The sequence below is a fragment of the Ovis canadensis genome, chromosome 2 (assembly GCF_042477335.2).
Source record: "Ovis canadensis isolate MfBH-ARS-UI-01 breed Bighorn chromosome 2, ARS-UI_OviCan_v2, whole genome shotgun sequence".
Classification (NCBI taxonomy): Eukaryota; Metazoa; Chordata; class Mammalia; order Artiodactyla; family Bovidae; genus Ovis; species Ovis canadensis.
In genome coordinates this window covers 145,608,677-145,625,848 of record NC_091246.1, presented here as the reverse complement: position 1 = coordinate 145,625,848, position 17,172 = coordinate 145,608,677, and the positions used below count along the sequence as shown (strand labels likewise).

Below are 17,172 nucleotides of genomic sequence, written 5' to 3'. Positions count from 1 at the left end.
AAGCTGTGTAGAAGAGAAGTCTTATTTTATGTATATACTAAAAGATATTGGGTAGCAGGCACTTTCGTATGGTCCAGCAATTAAGACTCCACCTTCCACGAAGGCGAACAGGGGTTCGATCCCTGGTCAGGGAACTAAGATCCCACATGTCACATACTGTGGCCAAAAAAAATAAAATTTTCTTTTTAAAAGCATAGGAAGACTGTGCCTTTCAGGGCACACACTTCCCTAGGTAGGAACCATTCTTGAAAAGTTTACTGCCCTGTATGATGAAATGTGAAATAAATCTTACATAGTTAGTTTGCAAAGCATGTTCATATGTATCATCTCATTTGACTTTCAAAACAACTCTCAGAGGGAGCCAGGCTGAGCAAGATTACTGCTCTTATTTTACAGATAAGAAATAGAGATCCAGAGAGTTGTTACAATTATTTAAGGTCATAAAGTCAGTAGACGAGGGAGACAGGCATACAATATAAGTTTTCCTGCCCAACAACCATCTCCCGCATGCCATACAGAACCATAAGAGACTCGGCAGTAGGCATCACTTATTTTTCCTTCATCAACGCGCACCGCATATACTAAACTAGATGCTGGGTCAGATGCCAGGCATGTGGAGATGAATTTGATTCAATCTCTGTCTCCAAAGAGCACGTGGTTAAGGTGTAGGGAGAAAGATGTGTTGACAACTAGCTGTAAACTCAATCCAATGTGGATAAGATGCTACAGGTTCATAGAACCGAGATTATCAAAGATTTACCAGAAGGGAGGTGACTTTGAACTGGGTCTTTGAGTAGAAATGTTCCAACCATACAGCGGTGGGGAAGAACAGTCTTGCCAAGAGCAAAGACAAGGAGACAGTGAACAAAGGGATGTGAGGCAGTCCTGAAAGAACAGTCCCCAGAGATGGGAGAAGGTTCAGTGAGAAGTTGGGAAACAGGCTGGGCACACAGCCACACTAAGCGGTCTGGAGCATGCCGGGTGGGAGAAGCGTCCTCTTCCACTCAGGCAGCAACACTCGCTCATTGAAAATCCATTCCCCAAAGTTCAACACCTTATCATGCAGTGGACTCAGCTGATATCGGTGGCAGATGCCAGGGTCCATACTCACTGAGGCCTGTGCCCTCCGGATCCCAGTCGTAATCCATAGCCTGAATGCGCTCCTGGTCTTCAAGGTACTCTGAGAACTGAAGCGATGAGAGGTTGTATTTTCGAATTCTCACATTTTCAGGCAGTAGCAGCAAAGGAGGACTGCCTGGAAACAAAAGAAGGGCTAATTAATCTATTTGAATTCTACCTGAATTTTGGATATAAAACAGCAGATATCCTCCCTGTCCTTAAACACACACACATTTTTCTAGAAACTGAACTCTGCTAATCAGGGGAGCTGACCATAAACTGGGTTGCAAAATCTGTGACATTCTTGTCTCCATTTCTGTTAGGGATATAATCAGTTCTTTATCTTTAGGTAACAGTTTAAAGCAAAGTAAAGACTGAGATCCCTGGATAGTTACCTCTTTTTCACTGATTGTTTTTTCACTGACAATAAAACAAATAAGATTGTAGACATTCAGTCTCACAGAAGAAATTCAATATACAGAGTCTTACTAAAAGTTTACCCAGAAGTCTTCATTTCTCATTCTTTACTGACAGATTTTAATGATTCTTTTAGCAGGTAATCAGCTCCATGACCTAGTTTCGCTTCTAGCTAATGACAAAAAACACAGCTTGTTCTTATCTTCTTGTTTTTTCAGTTAAAGCAGCTATGTAAATGGTGACTATTCCAAGATACACTGTCTAGAATTTTTTTTAATTTACTTGCATAATGTCAATCAAACCCAATTTAAGTAACTTTTAAAAGTTCATTTTATGTATTTCCTTTATCTTGATATAATGTTCTACATCAATTTCTCATTTCAGTCATCTCTTTGGTTAAAAGAGTTGAAGATTTTCTAATTTGCTGCTTAATTACCACACCAACTGTTCAAATGCCTAGTTTGCATTCAGAGTCAAAAATGCTTAGAGGGTAAAATATTTAAGTATGCTAGTCAAATGTATGCTTTGTACAAAAACTCAATTTGTACCAAGAAATTGAACAGCCATTTTACCCTTAATATGCAAAATTAAAATGTCGCCTTCTTATCAAGTCCTTAAACTCAATTACAAACTTTAAATTCAAATCCATAAGATTATAAAGACTCCTTAACTGAGATATGCTGATTTATTTCAGAACTCTGGACTGTGATACTTCTGACTTTTTCTTTTGCCATTTTTATGTAGTCTCTATTTCTGCTTTTACTCAGGGCTGATTCACAGATACTGGCATTAACCAAAAATGCAGAGCTAATGATTGAAGTCGTAAATAAGCCAGACTCTTTCTGTCTGTGATCAGTAGTCCATGAACAATTAAAAAAAAAGGTTTGTCAACAGAGTGTTCCTGATCTGCCCCAACTGACTATGACCCATTGAATGGGATGTGTTTTGTGACCTATTTTGGATTACTGGACCTCAAACTTGACCTCAGTGGAGTGGAAGGCTTTGCTGACCACCATCCTACACAGAAGCATTTGTTGTCTGAATCGTCTGGAGAGGGATATCTTGTCCACTTTTTGAAGTTTTTATCCAGGTGGACCAGAGGCTAAATCCAGAATAATAACACTTGACTCTTGTTTCGGTGCCTATGTATTTGTTGGGGGTTGTGGTTATTGTTTTGATTTGGCAGGGGAGAGGAGAAGAGAGTGGGTTGGGTGTTGGAAGACAAGTAGCTGGTGAATTTAAAAAACAGGACTCAAAAGTCTATTTCCTGGTATACTGTAGCTCTCGGCTTAGAGTCTTCGAAAGTCAGTTAATCCCCCGTCAATGCATCATACCGTCAGCCGCACACCGTTCTCCGTATCTGTCACTCAGAGATGTGAACCCTTCGGCGCAGGAACACTCATAACTTCCTTTGGTGTTATGGCAGATCTGAGGACAACTCCCGAACTGCGTACATTCATTGATGTCTGCAGGCAAAATAAAACCAAGTGGGCAATATCTGCTTAGAGCCCATCCCTTCCTAGAGACCCTGCTTCTGTTTAAATCCATATTCACAAGCAATAATGATGAGAAAAGTGCAGATGAACACAAGTCATGATGCCAACATCTGCAGAACACTGACCAAACTTCAGATACTATTTCACATGCATTTCAGGTTTTCCCCTCATTTGATCTTCCAAAACGACTCCCTCAGGTGTGGACTGTAATTGAACCCAAAGTCCCAAAGACCAGATTTAAACAGAAGCAGTCTGACTCAGCAGAACAAGATTTTTCTTTTGGGGAAGCAGCTGTTGTGCCACTGGTATTTGGTACCACTTCCCTCCTGCTAACTGGTTCCAGGAAGGGGCGACGCTGATTTGTCTTTTTCAGTTGAGTTCTTAGGCATCAGCCCTCAAAAGAACTATTCTAATCATCTGAGTATGGTACATCATGAAATAGGGACAGTAAATTCAAATGATCAAATACACCTAAAATCCTACTTGATATTTACCATCTTGGTAAGCACACCATCTTAGAACTCATTTACATAAGTCTGACATAAGGAAGGGTGTAATAAATACGTATTGTCTGAAGAAAGGCAGACTTGTGCTTGTTAAAAAGAAATTTTGATCTCACATACTGATACAATAAGGAGCCATCATCACCCAAGCCTTCATTCATCACATCAATTTCACAGACATTACTGAAGATGAACTATCACCCAGTGCTATGCCAGACACTGGTGAGACAGCACGGAAAAAACGCAACTGGCATGAGCTTAGCCCCACGCAGGGAATTAAACCATGTTTAATAAAAGGGAATGAGTGGAGAGTACACGGTTCTCCTAATAAGAACTGGAGGAAATATACTCTACCTTCACAGAGGTTTCTGTCAATACTGTTGGGTTTGAATCCAGGTCTACAGGAGCAGATGAATCCTCCTTCGCGTAACTGGGTACAGTTGTGTTCACACAGACTCTCAGCACATGATCTGTCTTTTCCTCTATCTGAAATGCAAAATCCCACCATTACAAATGAAAGGTACAAAGCAGATGAAGCACAAGTGAACACTCAAGTGGCCTATCAGAAAAACACTTACAGATGGCCATCAGAGAACAGAAAGTCTTGAGACGACCCCTTTCCATAAGCTTTGCTGAGTATCAGAGACCTCTCTACAGGTGTATCTGCCAATGCCCTGAATTCCATTTGTACAAATATATGTAATGTTAGATCCTTGAGGCAATTTTCTGATTATACTCAGCACTGCCAAGATCACCCTCCAAGCATCCATTTCTGAACAGAATCAAAAAGCCAGGGACTCTTTACAACTGTCACCACTTGCTCCACTATCTTACAATGATGTCAATATATAAATAATATTTGTGTGCATGCATGCTAAGTCACTTCAGTACTGTCTGATTCCTTGTGACCCTATGGACCGTAGCCCATCAGGCTCCTCTGTCCACGGGATTCTCCAGGTAAGAATACTGAAGTAGGTTGCCATGCCCTCCTCAGGGGCTCTTCCTGACCCAGGGATCAAACTTGCATCCCTTACATCTTCTGCATTGGCAGGCAGGTTCTTTACCACTAGGGCCACCTGGGAAGCCCAAATTTTCTATATATATCTATCTCATGTGTGTATACATGTATATATAGCATATATACACACACATATAAATAGAAGGCATTGATCCTGTTTAAAAGAAAAGGAGGAGGAGAAAGGGAAATGAAAAGGAAAGCAAGCAGATGAGCAGCACCCAAGAACTGGTATTTAAATGAGAATTCTGTATCTTCGTCAAAGTAGCCCAATGCAGTAAGACTGAATTCCATCACAGATCCGCTTAATATCTGAAAAGAAATGTTGCTTCCATACCACATTAATGCCTGGGCTACCTAGTTCCCTTAAATAAACCCTGCTTTTAACTCAATGTCATTTGAATTAAAAGTACTATGGTGAAAAACCTGCCTTGCAGTGTAGGAGACACCAGTTCGATTTCTGGTCCGGGAAGATCCCACATGCCATGGGGCAACCAAGCCTCTGCTCCACAACCACTGAGCCCGTGCTCTAGAGCCTTCGAGCGGCAACTACAAAAGCCTCCGAGCCTAGAGCCCACACTCCAAAACAGTAGCCCCTGATCGCTGCAAAAATGAAGACCCAGCACAACCAAAAATATAAATAAACAATTCCTCAGCAAGGAAGTTACCTTAAAAAGAAAAGGTACTATGGCTGATTTTAAGCCTTTTAATTTTCATGGGCAACTGCAAAAGAAACCAGTGCTTGATCCAAGCCTAACTTGGAAATACCCCAAAGTTCTGGAACCATTCACATTATCAGTTAGTCTCCAGGCATCAGAACCCAAATCAACCTTTTGGTTCTGCAAATTCCCTCATGTTTATGCCTTTTAAATATTTAATTTCAGCCACATTCTTATGTCAAAAACTCCAAGCCTATTGAGAAAGTGTGTGAAACAAATGGTAAATCAACTAAATATGGTTGGTTCTTCATCTTCCTTTGTAGCCCACACAGGAGAAAAATTTGCCAGGAAATCCTTGAGGGGCCTCAGAAAAAGGCTACTAAAGCCCAGGAAGTTGGAAGCATGCAGAGCTAACTAATGTTACCACGTCCAGACTTGTAGGCTTTGAAGAACTCCCTCCTTTTTCCTAAAAAGAAATTGAGGCCTGGCAATGTTAGTATGTACTCTAAGTGGCACAGCTAGTGGCAGAGGAAGTGGGAGCCAGTTCTTCCAGTCTGCAGTCCCAGGACTGTTCCAATTCTGCCCCTGCTACACAGAATAATCCCCTGGAGCTAATTTGAATAACAAACTCAAGAATATATGTGGGGCTTCCCTGGTGGCTCAGTGGCGCAGAACCCATTTGCTAATGCAGGAAACACAGGTTCAATCCCTGGTCGGGGAGGATCCCACATACCGTGGAGAAACCAAGCCCACGCTCCACAACCAACTACTGAGCCTGTGTGCTAGCCCGGAAGCTTCAACTAGTGAAGTCCACACACCCTACAGCTTGTGCTCCGCAACAAGAGAAGCCCCTGCAACAAGAAACCCACACACTGCAATGAAGAGCAGCCCCCTCTCCCTACAACTAGAGGAAAGCCCCCGTACAGAAATGAAGACCTAGTGTAGCCAAAAATACATAAATAGATAAAAATTATACATATAAAAAAAGAATGTATGTGAAAGCATTTCACAAACACTATACAGGACTGCTGCTGCTGCTGCTGCTAAGTCACTTCAGTCGTGTCCGACTCTGTGACCCCATAGATGGCAGCCCACCAGGCTCCCCCATCCCTGGGCAAATTATTAGCATGCCATTCCAACATTCACTTCCTGTTAAGCTAGAATCATCCCTTGTTTGTGTACATCATACTTTTCCTATACAAAAATCCTCTCTCAAAAATCTGTGCTCCTTCCAAGGTCCCCTGTGACATTTCGATTCTTTTAAAAATATATATTTTAAATTTATTGGCAGTGCCAGGTCTTAGTTGCAGCGTATGGGATCTTTAGTTGCAGCATGTGGGTTCTAGTTCCCCAACCAGGGATTGAACCAGGCCCCCTGCATTGGGAGCACAGTCTTAACCACTGGACCACTAAGAATGTCCTGACATTTCCATTCTTACCAACTACTCTTCCCCTCTGTGCCAAGATACTGCATTCGGCTTAAGACGAAAAAAAAAAGTGCAAACTTAGAAACAAAATAAATAGCTTAAAGGTGCTGACAGCTACCTAGTGAACTGGGAAGAGGATGTGCCTTGCAGTTAGGAGACTAGAGTTCAAATCCTGACTCAATTTCTTAATGAAAGGAAGACACAGCCAATTTATTTAACCTATAGGGTGGTTTCCTCATTTGTTTAAAAGAGAGTGACAGAGAGACAAACAATACCTAACTCACAGGATTGTTACATGGATAAAATGAAATAGTCCATGTAGTATTCAGCACAATGTCTGGTGTAGAAAAAGTGTTCAATAAAGAAACACAACATGTAAACTAAAGACCAATGTGGTTACTGTTTACTTTATGTTATTGCAAGTTTTTCAGTAACATAACCTGAGTTACTACCATGAAGTACAAAAATAATTATTTACTTACTGCATCCCATCTCATCGAAATTGTCACCACAGTCATTAACATGATCACACACCCGGTGCTGCGGAATGCAACGCCCATTGCTACACTTAAATTCATCCGGGGTACAAGGTCTGGGAGTCGGTTCCACACCTGTAATTTAAGAATAAGCTCAAGTCAAAACATTCTCTTCTGCGAAACAAGATGCTTCCTTCTGTGGCAGACACAGTGTTCCTCACAAATAAGCTGGTGCTTCCCTATAATGCCTGGTCTCCCCTGCAGTTAGCTTGGGGCCAGATCCAGCCAATGGACGGTGAGCATAATGGACACCTGTCACTTCCAGGCCTAGGAAGTAAGGAAACTGTCTCCTCCATTTCTCTCTTCTCTCGCCTCAGCAACCTTGAAGACTATGTGTTCCGGATGGCTTAATACAGGATGAAGGGCGCTGCCTGACCTTCACCAAACTTTAGGCCTCTGCTGGTGTAAGCTGCTGAGATGCTGCAGTTCATCTACAGTGATGCCTAGCAGTGATTCCTCGCAGTGATTCCTCTAACAACTCCTCCTTGGGAGGAATTTTAGCTTCCTATCCCTTTTTTCCTCTCTGGGATTTGATCACATCCTACAAATGTCTGGCAGGATTAACAGAGGAAGTGGAAACAGAAGACGAAAAGATTTAAACCTGCCCCAATTTTTAAAAAAAGTTTTATTTCTAGGTTTTCATTTTTTTGCTTCAAACAAACATATTAACAATGTTATAACCATTGGCTCATCTCTGTCCCAAAAAGGGGAAGGAGAGGGAGGGTACAAATGTGAACATGGCGATAGTATCAAAGTCTGCCTGACACAGGATGGCAACTGGCAGTAAGCATTCTAAGGCCACATCAATATCAGGAATAGAGACTAGAAAAGCATTTATCCAAATTTCCCCAGATAATATCCTTTTTAGAAAAAAAGTAATTGGACTCAGGATAAATAACCTTCCTGACTGACTTTTTCTAGGTAAACTAAATTGCCCAGAAAATTAATCAGCTCTTTCCTTCAACGGATAGATGAAAAACGATCTCAAAATGGAAAAGATTTCTCAATACCTAAAATATTAAATGCAGCCATTTATCTCTTAAAATAATCTATCATTTTTCTCTTCTGGGAAATGCATTTTCACTTTAAAGAAGGATATTAGCTAAGCCCTGTGAACACTAGTGCAGCCTTAACATGAGCTTTTCAGCGGGACATTGAGAAGTCTCATCCCCAGAAGCTCTAGGCTGAAGAGTGACCGAACCTCATCTTTGAAAAGAGATAAACCATTAGTTTTTCAAGTGGGACTCAAACCACTATTTAGTATTTGTTCTCACTTCCTTAAGGAACTTTCCAACATCTGGTTCAAATGAAATAGGAAGAATGGGGGAAGGGCTGCATCTGAGTACTGTGTGTTTAGCGAGTCTTGCAAACATTTATGTCCATGGAGATCTGCAGTTATACGCACAGCTCAAGCCTCTATAGAACAGACTGAAATCCCTGAGGTGCATTTTGCGGACTGCAGACAATTGGGGACCTTTCTTTTTCCCTTCCCCCTTTTGACTTTTGCTTACAGAGCTCCTCTTTCTCATCACTTCCATCTCCACAGTCATCCTCCTGGTTGCACACCTCATGACGATAAATGCAGCGATTGTTGTCACACCGGAAACGGTATGGTGAGTCACAAGCAACATTTACTAGAGCACAAGATGAAAAAGCAAGAGTCTACGTTAAGAGTAGAACATAAGGGTCAGTATCTAAAAACACTCCTGTTGCCAGCACCAGGCTTGGGCTTGCTTGGTTCGCCCCTTATTGGTTTATTAGTTTAACCAATCGACAAACTCATCTTGAGTGTCTTATTGACACCCTGGTGCTACGCTGTGCACCAGGTTCAACTGGGGAAAAGAAAGACACAGTCCTTATCCTCATGGGACTTTTATTCTAGCAGAGAAACCAACTTCACAAGTTAACTATTCAACTACAACTGTGGTAAGAGCCCCAAAAGAAACATGCTATGAAAGCATCTACTGGGAAGATCTGATATAGATCTAGGGGAGGAAGGGTCGGAAGAGGCTTCACATGGGAAGAGTCTGGGTCAGGAAGAAGATGGCAGGCTTCTGGACCTGAATAGAAGATCTCTGTGGCTGGAGCTAGAGTGAGGAGGACAACGGTGGCTGGGAGGTTGGAGACCAGCAGGACTATACATGAACTCTCATCCTAACAGCCAGGAGCTCACTGTGTGTCCCTCCGACTACAGTCCAGAGAATGAAGTCTTTTCATTAAAGTTCTACACCATGATGGAATTTCCTTCCTCATTTTCCTCACCTATTACTTTCAAAGTTGACATCTCAAAGCAAACACAGATTCATTCTTCTACCCAGAGTTAGATCCCTGGCTGATGCTCATGCCCCTGTGAAGAACCTACAGGTAAAACCCAGGGCCCTTGGTTAGAACAGGGACACGGTCCTCTATACGTGTACCAGGAATTCAGAATTCAACACACAGGTGTCTTCCTCTTTCCCATGGACAACATGGGCTGTTTAATTTTCCTTCTGCCTTGGTACCACACACAGGAAGCAAGAGGAGAGATTTTTAATGAGGTTGAGGGGAAAAAAAGAACAGGTGCAAAAGTTGGCTCTTGGAAGTATTGTTAATAGAACTTCCCAGGGATTATTTGTGGTGAGAGGAAAATGTAACATTATAAAACAGCGCTGATCACTTTTTCACGTAGCTGTGTCTCTGTCTCCCCAAAGTTTAATCTTACTAACTATGGGCACTTTATCTTATAGTGGGAAACAACTTTTCCAGGATTTTTTATTTGACAGTTACACATGTTTAAGCTCTTTTTCAAGACTCTTCAAGTGAAAAACAAAACCAACTACTGTTAGTTCCTTAGAAGAAAAGACGGGGCAAGGGAAATACTGGGATGCCACTGGGAAAATATAATGTAATTTATATTTTAATTATATAATATAATTAAATTCTCTTGATGGAAGGACTATTCTGATTTATTATTTTCTAGAGTCAAATCCTAAAAATGAATAGTGAGGGCTAAAATGAATAGTGAGGAATCTAGGAAATTGAATGGAAGAGGTGATGAGAATCTCAGAAGCGAATTACAGCTAAATGAGACTAAGAATTAAGAGTTTCAAGAGGAAAGGAGGGCTTCTACTTACATGACATTCTTAACCTTGGCTTGCACCTGAATCACATGGTGGGTGAGGGAGGGATTGGGGAGGTGGGTGGGCAGCTTACTAATGCAGAGATTGCTGGCCTCCACTGCCAGGGATTCTGATTGGGTAGACATGGGATGCGCCCATGAATCTGTGTTTCTAACAGGTCCCCAGGCGACACTGACTCTCTTAGTAATAGAGATGACGCCTGAGATCTCCAATGACTCAAGGCATGGAGCAAAATGATCAAAACAAACTTATGTTCATTTACTTTGCTAAAATGCAGTAGTTCTCAACCAAGAGACCAAATCAAAACCTAAGGAGCTTTTTCAATATATTTTTGCCCAGACCCAAAATGTCCTTGGACATTTGATAGGTCTAATGGGACCAGAGCATGTGCTTCCAAAGCACCTTTCCCCAAGAGATTCGGATGGGTACTCACATTGAGATTGACTGGTTTAAAAAATAAATATGCATCATACAACAGAAAGGAATTAGATGGGCTTGAATTATGATGTAAAGTGAAGTTAGTTTAAACATTAAGTGGTTTTAATATTTCCTAAAGGTGTTCTGTGAAGCTCCAGGGATTTGGCAGAAGTACTCTGAGGGGCACTGAAAGTGGGGTGGAGCAGGAGAGAGACACGCTCCACCCTAACTCAGACTTCGACCACAACAGACCTGCCTTTAGTTATGCATATTGGTTTTCCAACAATTTCTTTTGAGGCCACTGTTTTCAAAGGCCACAAAAACGTTTAAAACTATGGATGTCTGCCCAACTTTCTCATGTCCCAAGTAGAGAACTAAGCAGGAAGGCCAAGGAAAGTGCACTAATCAGATCATGTGTCCAATACACAAAAATTGTACAAATGCCCTCCCACTTTGCTCCACATAAGAAACATTGACACCACCACCCCTCAATCTCTCACTCACAGCACAGATGGAGTTCTTCATCAGAACCATCACCACAGTCATTATCACCATCACATTTCCAAGATGAATGGATACAAACGTGATTTTTACATTCAAACATAGTAGCCGGGCAGTATGCACCATTGGGAAAGCGGGTGGCTGTGGGTGGGGAGGAGACATATTCAAATTATTAGAAAAAGATACTTTTTGGAAAGCTAGCTGGCTATTTCTCCTTTTATAGAAAGAATTCTCCTAATAGAAAGTGTTCCATTATAGCCTGCTCTTTCCTGATTCAACCACAAGTACTGCGGCCTTAAACCGTCTGAAGTTCTAATAGAATGTTTCTTAAGGGTAATTGACTAAGCCCAGTATTTAATGACATGAGTCATTCTATGGACAGCATTGGGTTTTTTCTTTTTCAGGTAAGTGAAACTTTTCAGCAGTGCCAGCACTGGCTTTTCCTATCATACATTTAAGGTCTCTGGGAAACCAAGGTTTTAAGATGTGGCAAACCCATGATCAACAAAATCCATCATAGATAAGCATCAATAGTTAATATTTATTCAGTGGTTCAAAAAGACTAAAATACAAATGATCATATAGGCTTTATACTTTCAAACAGTTTTATATGCCTTTATTACAATTCAGAAAATGCTTAATGCTGGAACTTCAATATGGTTGAATACCCATTTATTCACTGCTTGAATATTCTTTTCCTGCCAAGTTTTTATCCAATTAATGATTTGTAAAGTAGTTGATGACATATAAATACTTTCATTAGCACAGACATAATATATTCTCTCTATATAAATAATATTTGAAATATTATTAGTGAAATATACTTGAATAACTATTGTGAAATATATAGACATGTTGACTCAAGCCCCATGTAAATTGATAATTATCAGTGAATGCTGTATAGAAAATATCTATGACCTTTCAATCTAAGAAGTGGTGGCTAATGGGTCTAAACAGCCATAACCATACCAATTGTCTAGAAACTTACGACAATTGGCTTCATCAGAGGCATCGTGACAGTCAGCCAACCCATTGCACTTCAAATGTTCAGAAATACAGTGCCCGCTATCACACTGAAAATATCCAGGACGGCAGGTCATCATCTCTGAAAAGGAAAGAATGTTATTTCCAAGGTGCCTTGGAATTCTCAGACAAGTTTTAGCTCTGTGGAGGGTAGTAAGTATTCTATCACATTCCTATCCATACCCAGTGACTGGCTCACAACAAACCCACAACTTGTGGTTAGTGAGTGAATAAACTCTCTATTCAAGATATGGAGATGGAAGTACCAATCTCTCCTCTAGTTAAAATGAGATTTTAAAAACTCTCTTGGGATTTTCCCCTATTATTGATCTAGAATGCTCTAAGGTAATCATAATGCATAGAAAGTACAGAGAAGAAGGTACTGTAATGCTAAGGTTTATATATTACCTAAAAAACACAAAAGTCATCTTACTCTATAAAACCTTACAAACACACATTGGAAGTCCCTGTTGTTGTTTCATGGCTAAGGGATGTCCAACTCTTTGTGACCCTATGGACTGTAGCTCACCAGGCTCCTCTATCCATGGGATTTCCCAAGAAAGAATACCAAATTCCCTACTCCCCGTCAATGTGCTGATCCTAGTACGAGACTCTGTGGGAAGCCCCTCAAATTGCTGTAACAGTTACCGCAGTCCCGCTCATCTGAGTTGTCCCCACAGTCATTGGTTTGGTCACAGACCCATCGGGAAGGAATACAGCTCTGATCATCACATCGAAACTCGCTCTCTGTGCATTTTCGGGGGGCTGAAAAGAAAAGCCACATGGCCATTAGAGGGCACCAGGAATCAAACACAGTGGACTGGCCTAAGTGTCCTCTGTGCCCAACCCCCTCCTGTGCCTCAAGTTCCAGACCATCCAACCTGCAAAAATAGACTTTTCACTTCAATTGTAAGTCTGTTTTCAGTCAGTTATAATTTCAGGTGAAACCAGCACCCTGATTCTCTCCACAGCCCATACTTTCTCATTTCCAAAAGGAGACAAAAGTTACAGTATATTTCATATTAGTTAATCTGAAATTGATACATATCGTAAGGCAATGATGTAAGTCACCTCAAGTTCTTTTTGAAAAAAAAAAAAAAAAGATGTTGTTGAGTATAAATAAATTAACAGACAAAGATATACTTGGGTAAATATTCTTTTCCTAGAGTGTGATTACAATCTGCTAAGAAGAAGATGAAAAGTAGAAATGTACCAGTCAGAAAGCAAGAAATCAGACAGCCATCATCCTACCCTTTGAGAATGAATGGCATTGACAACTGAGTTACAAAGAGCAGACATCACCACTCCACCGGCACATGGGAAAGAAGGACCTCGAACACTCACCACAGTTTTCCTCATCGGAGTGGTCTCCACAGTCATTTTGCCCATCACATCTCCAGCGAAGAGGGATGCAGCGGTGATTTGTACACCGAAATTCCCCAGAAGGTTTGCATGTCATCGACTCTGCAAATCACAGTCATTGCAAATACTTCAGAAGCCCATGGTCAAGGAATGCCAAAGTAGTACTGGCTCTCTTGAGATGGTCTGACGCTTATGCTACCATAGCCTCGAAACTCCCAGAAAGAGGAATGCCAGCCACATTCACTGCCAATACTCCTCTTTAGGCTAAACTGAACCTATCCTACTATCTGAAACTAAATCCATTCTCTTTTGTAGAAACAGTTCAAAAACCGATTTGGTCCCTGGCTTGTAATTTGCAACAAAGGCCTGAAAAGGAAAACTAAGTGATGCTGCCAGCAAACAAAACATATTACATTGTCTCTAGGTGATTAGATTCAGTGTTATTAAAATAACTCATTATCTTTCCTACCTCTCTTCCAACTAAACACAACACACACTGTTTTTCAGCTGCAGAATATGCCTAATCTTGGAAAATTCCATTAATTCATTTGGCCTTTTGTTCATAGATTCTTTCTATATTGCCAAACACAAAAGATGTGGAAGGTCAGAGAGACATTGGAAATATCAAAACCTCCAAATAAGAAATATTCTGATTTTGAAATATCCTTTTTGGAGATACATATCAAATCTTTTCTCTGCCTCCTCCCTCCCATCCATTTCAATCAATCTGTAAGACAAGACAAACTTGTCAAATGTAAATAAGACTTTCCCATTTGTGAGAAATTACACAAATTCCTAACAGCTTCACATTTTGGGAAAGATTTCATTTAAGATGATATAAATGAACCTCCCAGTACCCCTGTAAAATGCTGGGATCCCTATAAAATTGCTATAAAATGCAACATGTTATTAGAGGCAAACAAAGGAAGGATGACACGGGAAATCCAGCCTCCCCTCCTGGTAAGTTGCTCCCCCCTCCCCCCTCCACTGCCACCCCTCCTACCACAGTCCTGCTCATCACTGTTGTCCCTGCAGTCATTGACACCGTTGCACACGGCCCACTTCGGGATGCAGCGGTAGTTTGTTTTACAGCTGAATTCTGTATAGTTATCACAGCGATAGGAGGGGCCCACTGAAAAGACAGGAGGGAGCAAAGTAAGAACTGAAGTCGTGGTCCAGCCAGGAAACCAAAGACACCTTTCCACAGTGACCATGTTATCAACCAAGCAGACTCTGGCTTTTTGGCAACTGTGTCTCTTTTGTGCTTAGTTGCTCAGTCGTGTGGCTGACTCTCTGCAGCCCCATGGACTGTAGCCCACCAGGCTTCTCTGTCCATGGAATTTTCCAGGCAAGAATACTGGAGTGGGTTGCCAGTTCCTACTCCAGGGGATCTCCCTAGCCCAGGGATCGAACCCGCCTCTCTTGCACTGGCAGGTGGGTTCTTCACCACTGAGTCACCTGGGAAGCCTGTGTCTCCTTTAGGTGTGATTTGTTCCCTCAGAGTAGAAAGACAGAGACCTTAGGTTTCCTCAACACATCATTACCACTCATTTATGTTGTGGTCAGACTGTTGGGGGTGGGGAATGGGGTGGGATGGGGGAAAAGGTATGCTGGTACATTTTTTTACTGGGTTTGAAGTTAAAAAAAAATCACTTCACATGAGGTTCAGGTCCCTCATTCACCTTCGCTGTCTCTCACCAGCTTTCTCTGAGGCTCAAAACAGAAGGTGCAAGATAAAAATGTAAGTTCTTTTATCATATTCTGTAGTTAGACATCCCGTGGGCAGAGACCAGGAATCCTCCATTTGAGACCCAGGGATGCGGTTCAAGCTGCAGGCTGAGCGTGCGGCTCTCCTCTGCATTCTTGGGGACAGCAAAGAGGGTGCATGCCACAGGGCTACAGCAGGGGCCATGTACTCTCTCCAGCCACACAGAGCTGCTCTCAGGCCAGACCTGCACACAGAACTCACAGCATTCCTGCAAGGGCTCGTCTGAGTAGTCTCCGCAGTCGTTGTCTACGTCACACTTCCACGTCTGAGGGATGCAGTGGCCGTTGGCACACTTGAAGTAGCCGGGCCGGCAGGTCCTGTTGGCGCAGTGGGAGCTGTCTTCGTCTGAGTTATCGTCACAGTCGTCCTCCATGTCACACTGCCAGGATTCCGGAATGCAACGTTTGTTGGCGCACTGCCATTCGTAGGGCTCACACTGGTGATGCTCTGCAAGCAGTGGCATTTGGTTATCAGTTTGGAAGGCTTCAGGAACTTCTAATTTACACTAAAGCCCGTAACTTACACTAAGGGATCCCGTAGAACTCCACTATACTTTCCTTTTAGAGGACTTATGGCCTAATGCACTCATTATTAACCAGTAACGCTACACGGGCAGATAGTCCTTTGACTATTACCGTCTCTTACATTCTTAAAGATCTTTTTTCTTACATATAACATTAAAGGATGAGGATTGACAGCCTACTAAATTCACTTTCTCCGGTACCTGTTGCTCTAATGGACAATGGTTTTCAAACTTTGTGTTTGTTACTACAGTTGATGTGCTACTTTTGGTTTGGAGCATTGTTTTTTGGGTTTTATTTATTTATATTTTTTTATTTTATTATTTTTTTAAAATTTTACTTTACAATGCTGTATTGGTTTTGCCATACATTGACATGAATCCGCCATGGGTGTACATGAATTCCCAATCCTGAACCCCCCTCCCACCTCTCTCCCCATATCATCTCTATGGGTTATCCCAGGGCTTTTTGGGTTTTAGTGGAGGTTTTTTTGTTTTGTTTTGTTTTGTTTTGTTTTGTTTGAGAGAGTGCTTTTTAAAATTGGAGACATAAATAAATATCACAACTGAGAGTCCCTGTTTGAAATGTGGGAATCCCTGATTTCACCCTCAGTATTAGCCCTTAAAGGAGACTCTATACACAGTACACAGCAAAGAACCACCAATATAGACAACTTATAGATGTGGGATGGACTCTGAGTTGTCTTTTTCCTCCCCCAGGATTTTGGACCAGATTTTGATTTGACATTCAGAAAACCCCCACAGAACCATGATTGTACATGAGCAACTCCAGAAGTGGGCAAAGAACGTAGAGAGGGATTCCACTCACCACAAAGCACAGGGTCTTCATCCGACCCATCAGGGCAGTCCCGACGCAGATTGCATAGGGAGTGTGAGCTGGTGCAGTTGCCATCGGTGCACTGGAACATTCCTAATGCGCAGAAGCGCTGCGGGCAAGTGACAGGTTCATCAGAACCGTCCAAGCAGTCTCTCCGCCCGTCACATTTCCACCAGATAGGAATACACCTGCACAAAGGAAACAGCACTTCTCTTAGCAAAGCAACAGGCAGTTAGAGGAGCAGGCGATGACCGTCCAGAGAGAAGAAGGCAAAGCTGAATTTCAAGCAATGATATGCGAGCGTTTTATCATGGCCCGAGAAGAGGATCAATTCAACCCTGGTTACTGTGGCATAATCTTCAGAGAAAACATAACTAGGTTAGATAGAACAGGTGTGTTAAGACCCACCACATGCTGAAAAAGTGCTTTGAGCATCATGACCAAATTCCTGA

General features: G+C 41.8%; 1 protein-coding gene across 1 annotated transcript in view; it reads right to left on the bottom strand.

Annotated features, from left to right (window-relative positions):
- LRP2 (LDL receptor related protein 2) overlaps positions 1 to 17,172 on the bottom strand; it is a 182,435-nt gene that overhangs the window by 20,662 nt on the left and 144,601 nt on the right. The window contains exons 55-66 of the mRNA XM_069577240.1: positions 16,712 to 16,908; positions 15,564 to 15,809; positions 14,598 to 14,726; positions 13,577 to 13,696; positions 12,881 to 12,997; positions 12,198 to 12,314; positions 11,213 to 11,350; positions 8,684 to 8,806; positions 7,119 to 7,247; positions 3,890 to 4,021; positions 2,871 to 3,002; positions 1,112 to 1,255 (exon numbers count right to left, since the gene is read on the bottom strand). Coding sequence (XP_069433341.1) covers positions 1,112 to 1,255; positions 2,871 to 3,002; positions 3,890 to 4,021; positions 7,119 to 7,247; positions 8,684 to 8,806; positions 11,213 to 11,350; positions 12,198 to 12,314; positions 12,881 to 12,997; positions 13,577 to 13,696; positions 14,598 to 14,726; positions 15,564 to 15,809; positions 16,712 to 16,908 — 1,724 coding nt within the window. The remainder of the gene's footprint in view (positions 1 to 1,111; positions 1,256 to 2,870; positions 3,003 to 3,889; positions 4,022 to 7,118; positions 7,248 to 8,683; positions 8,807 to 11,212; positions 11,351 to 12,197; positions 12,315 to 12,880; positions 12,998 to 13,576; positions 13,697 to 14,597; positions 14,727 to 15,563; positions 15,810 to 16,711; positions 16,909 to 17,172) is intronic.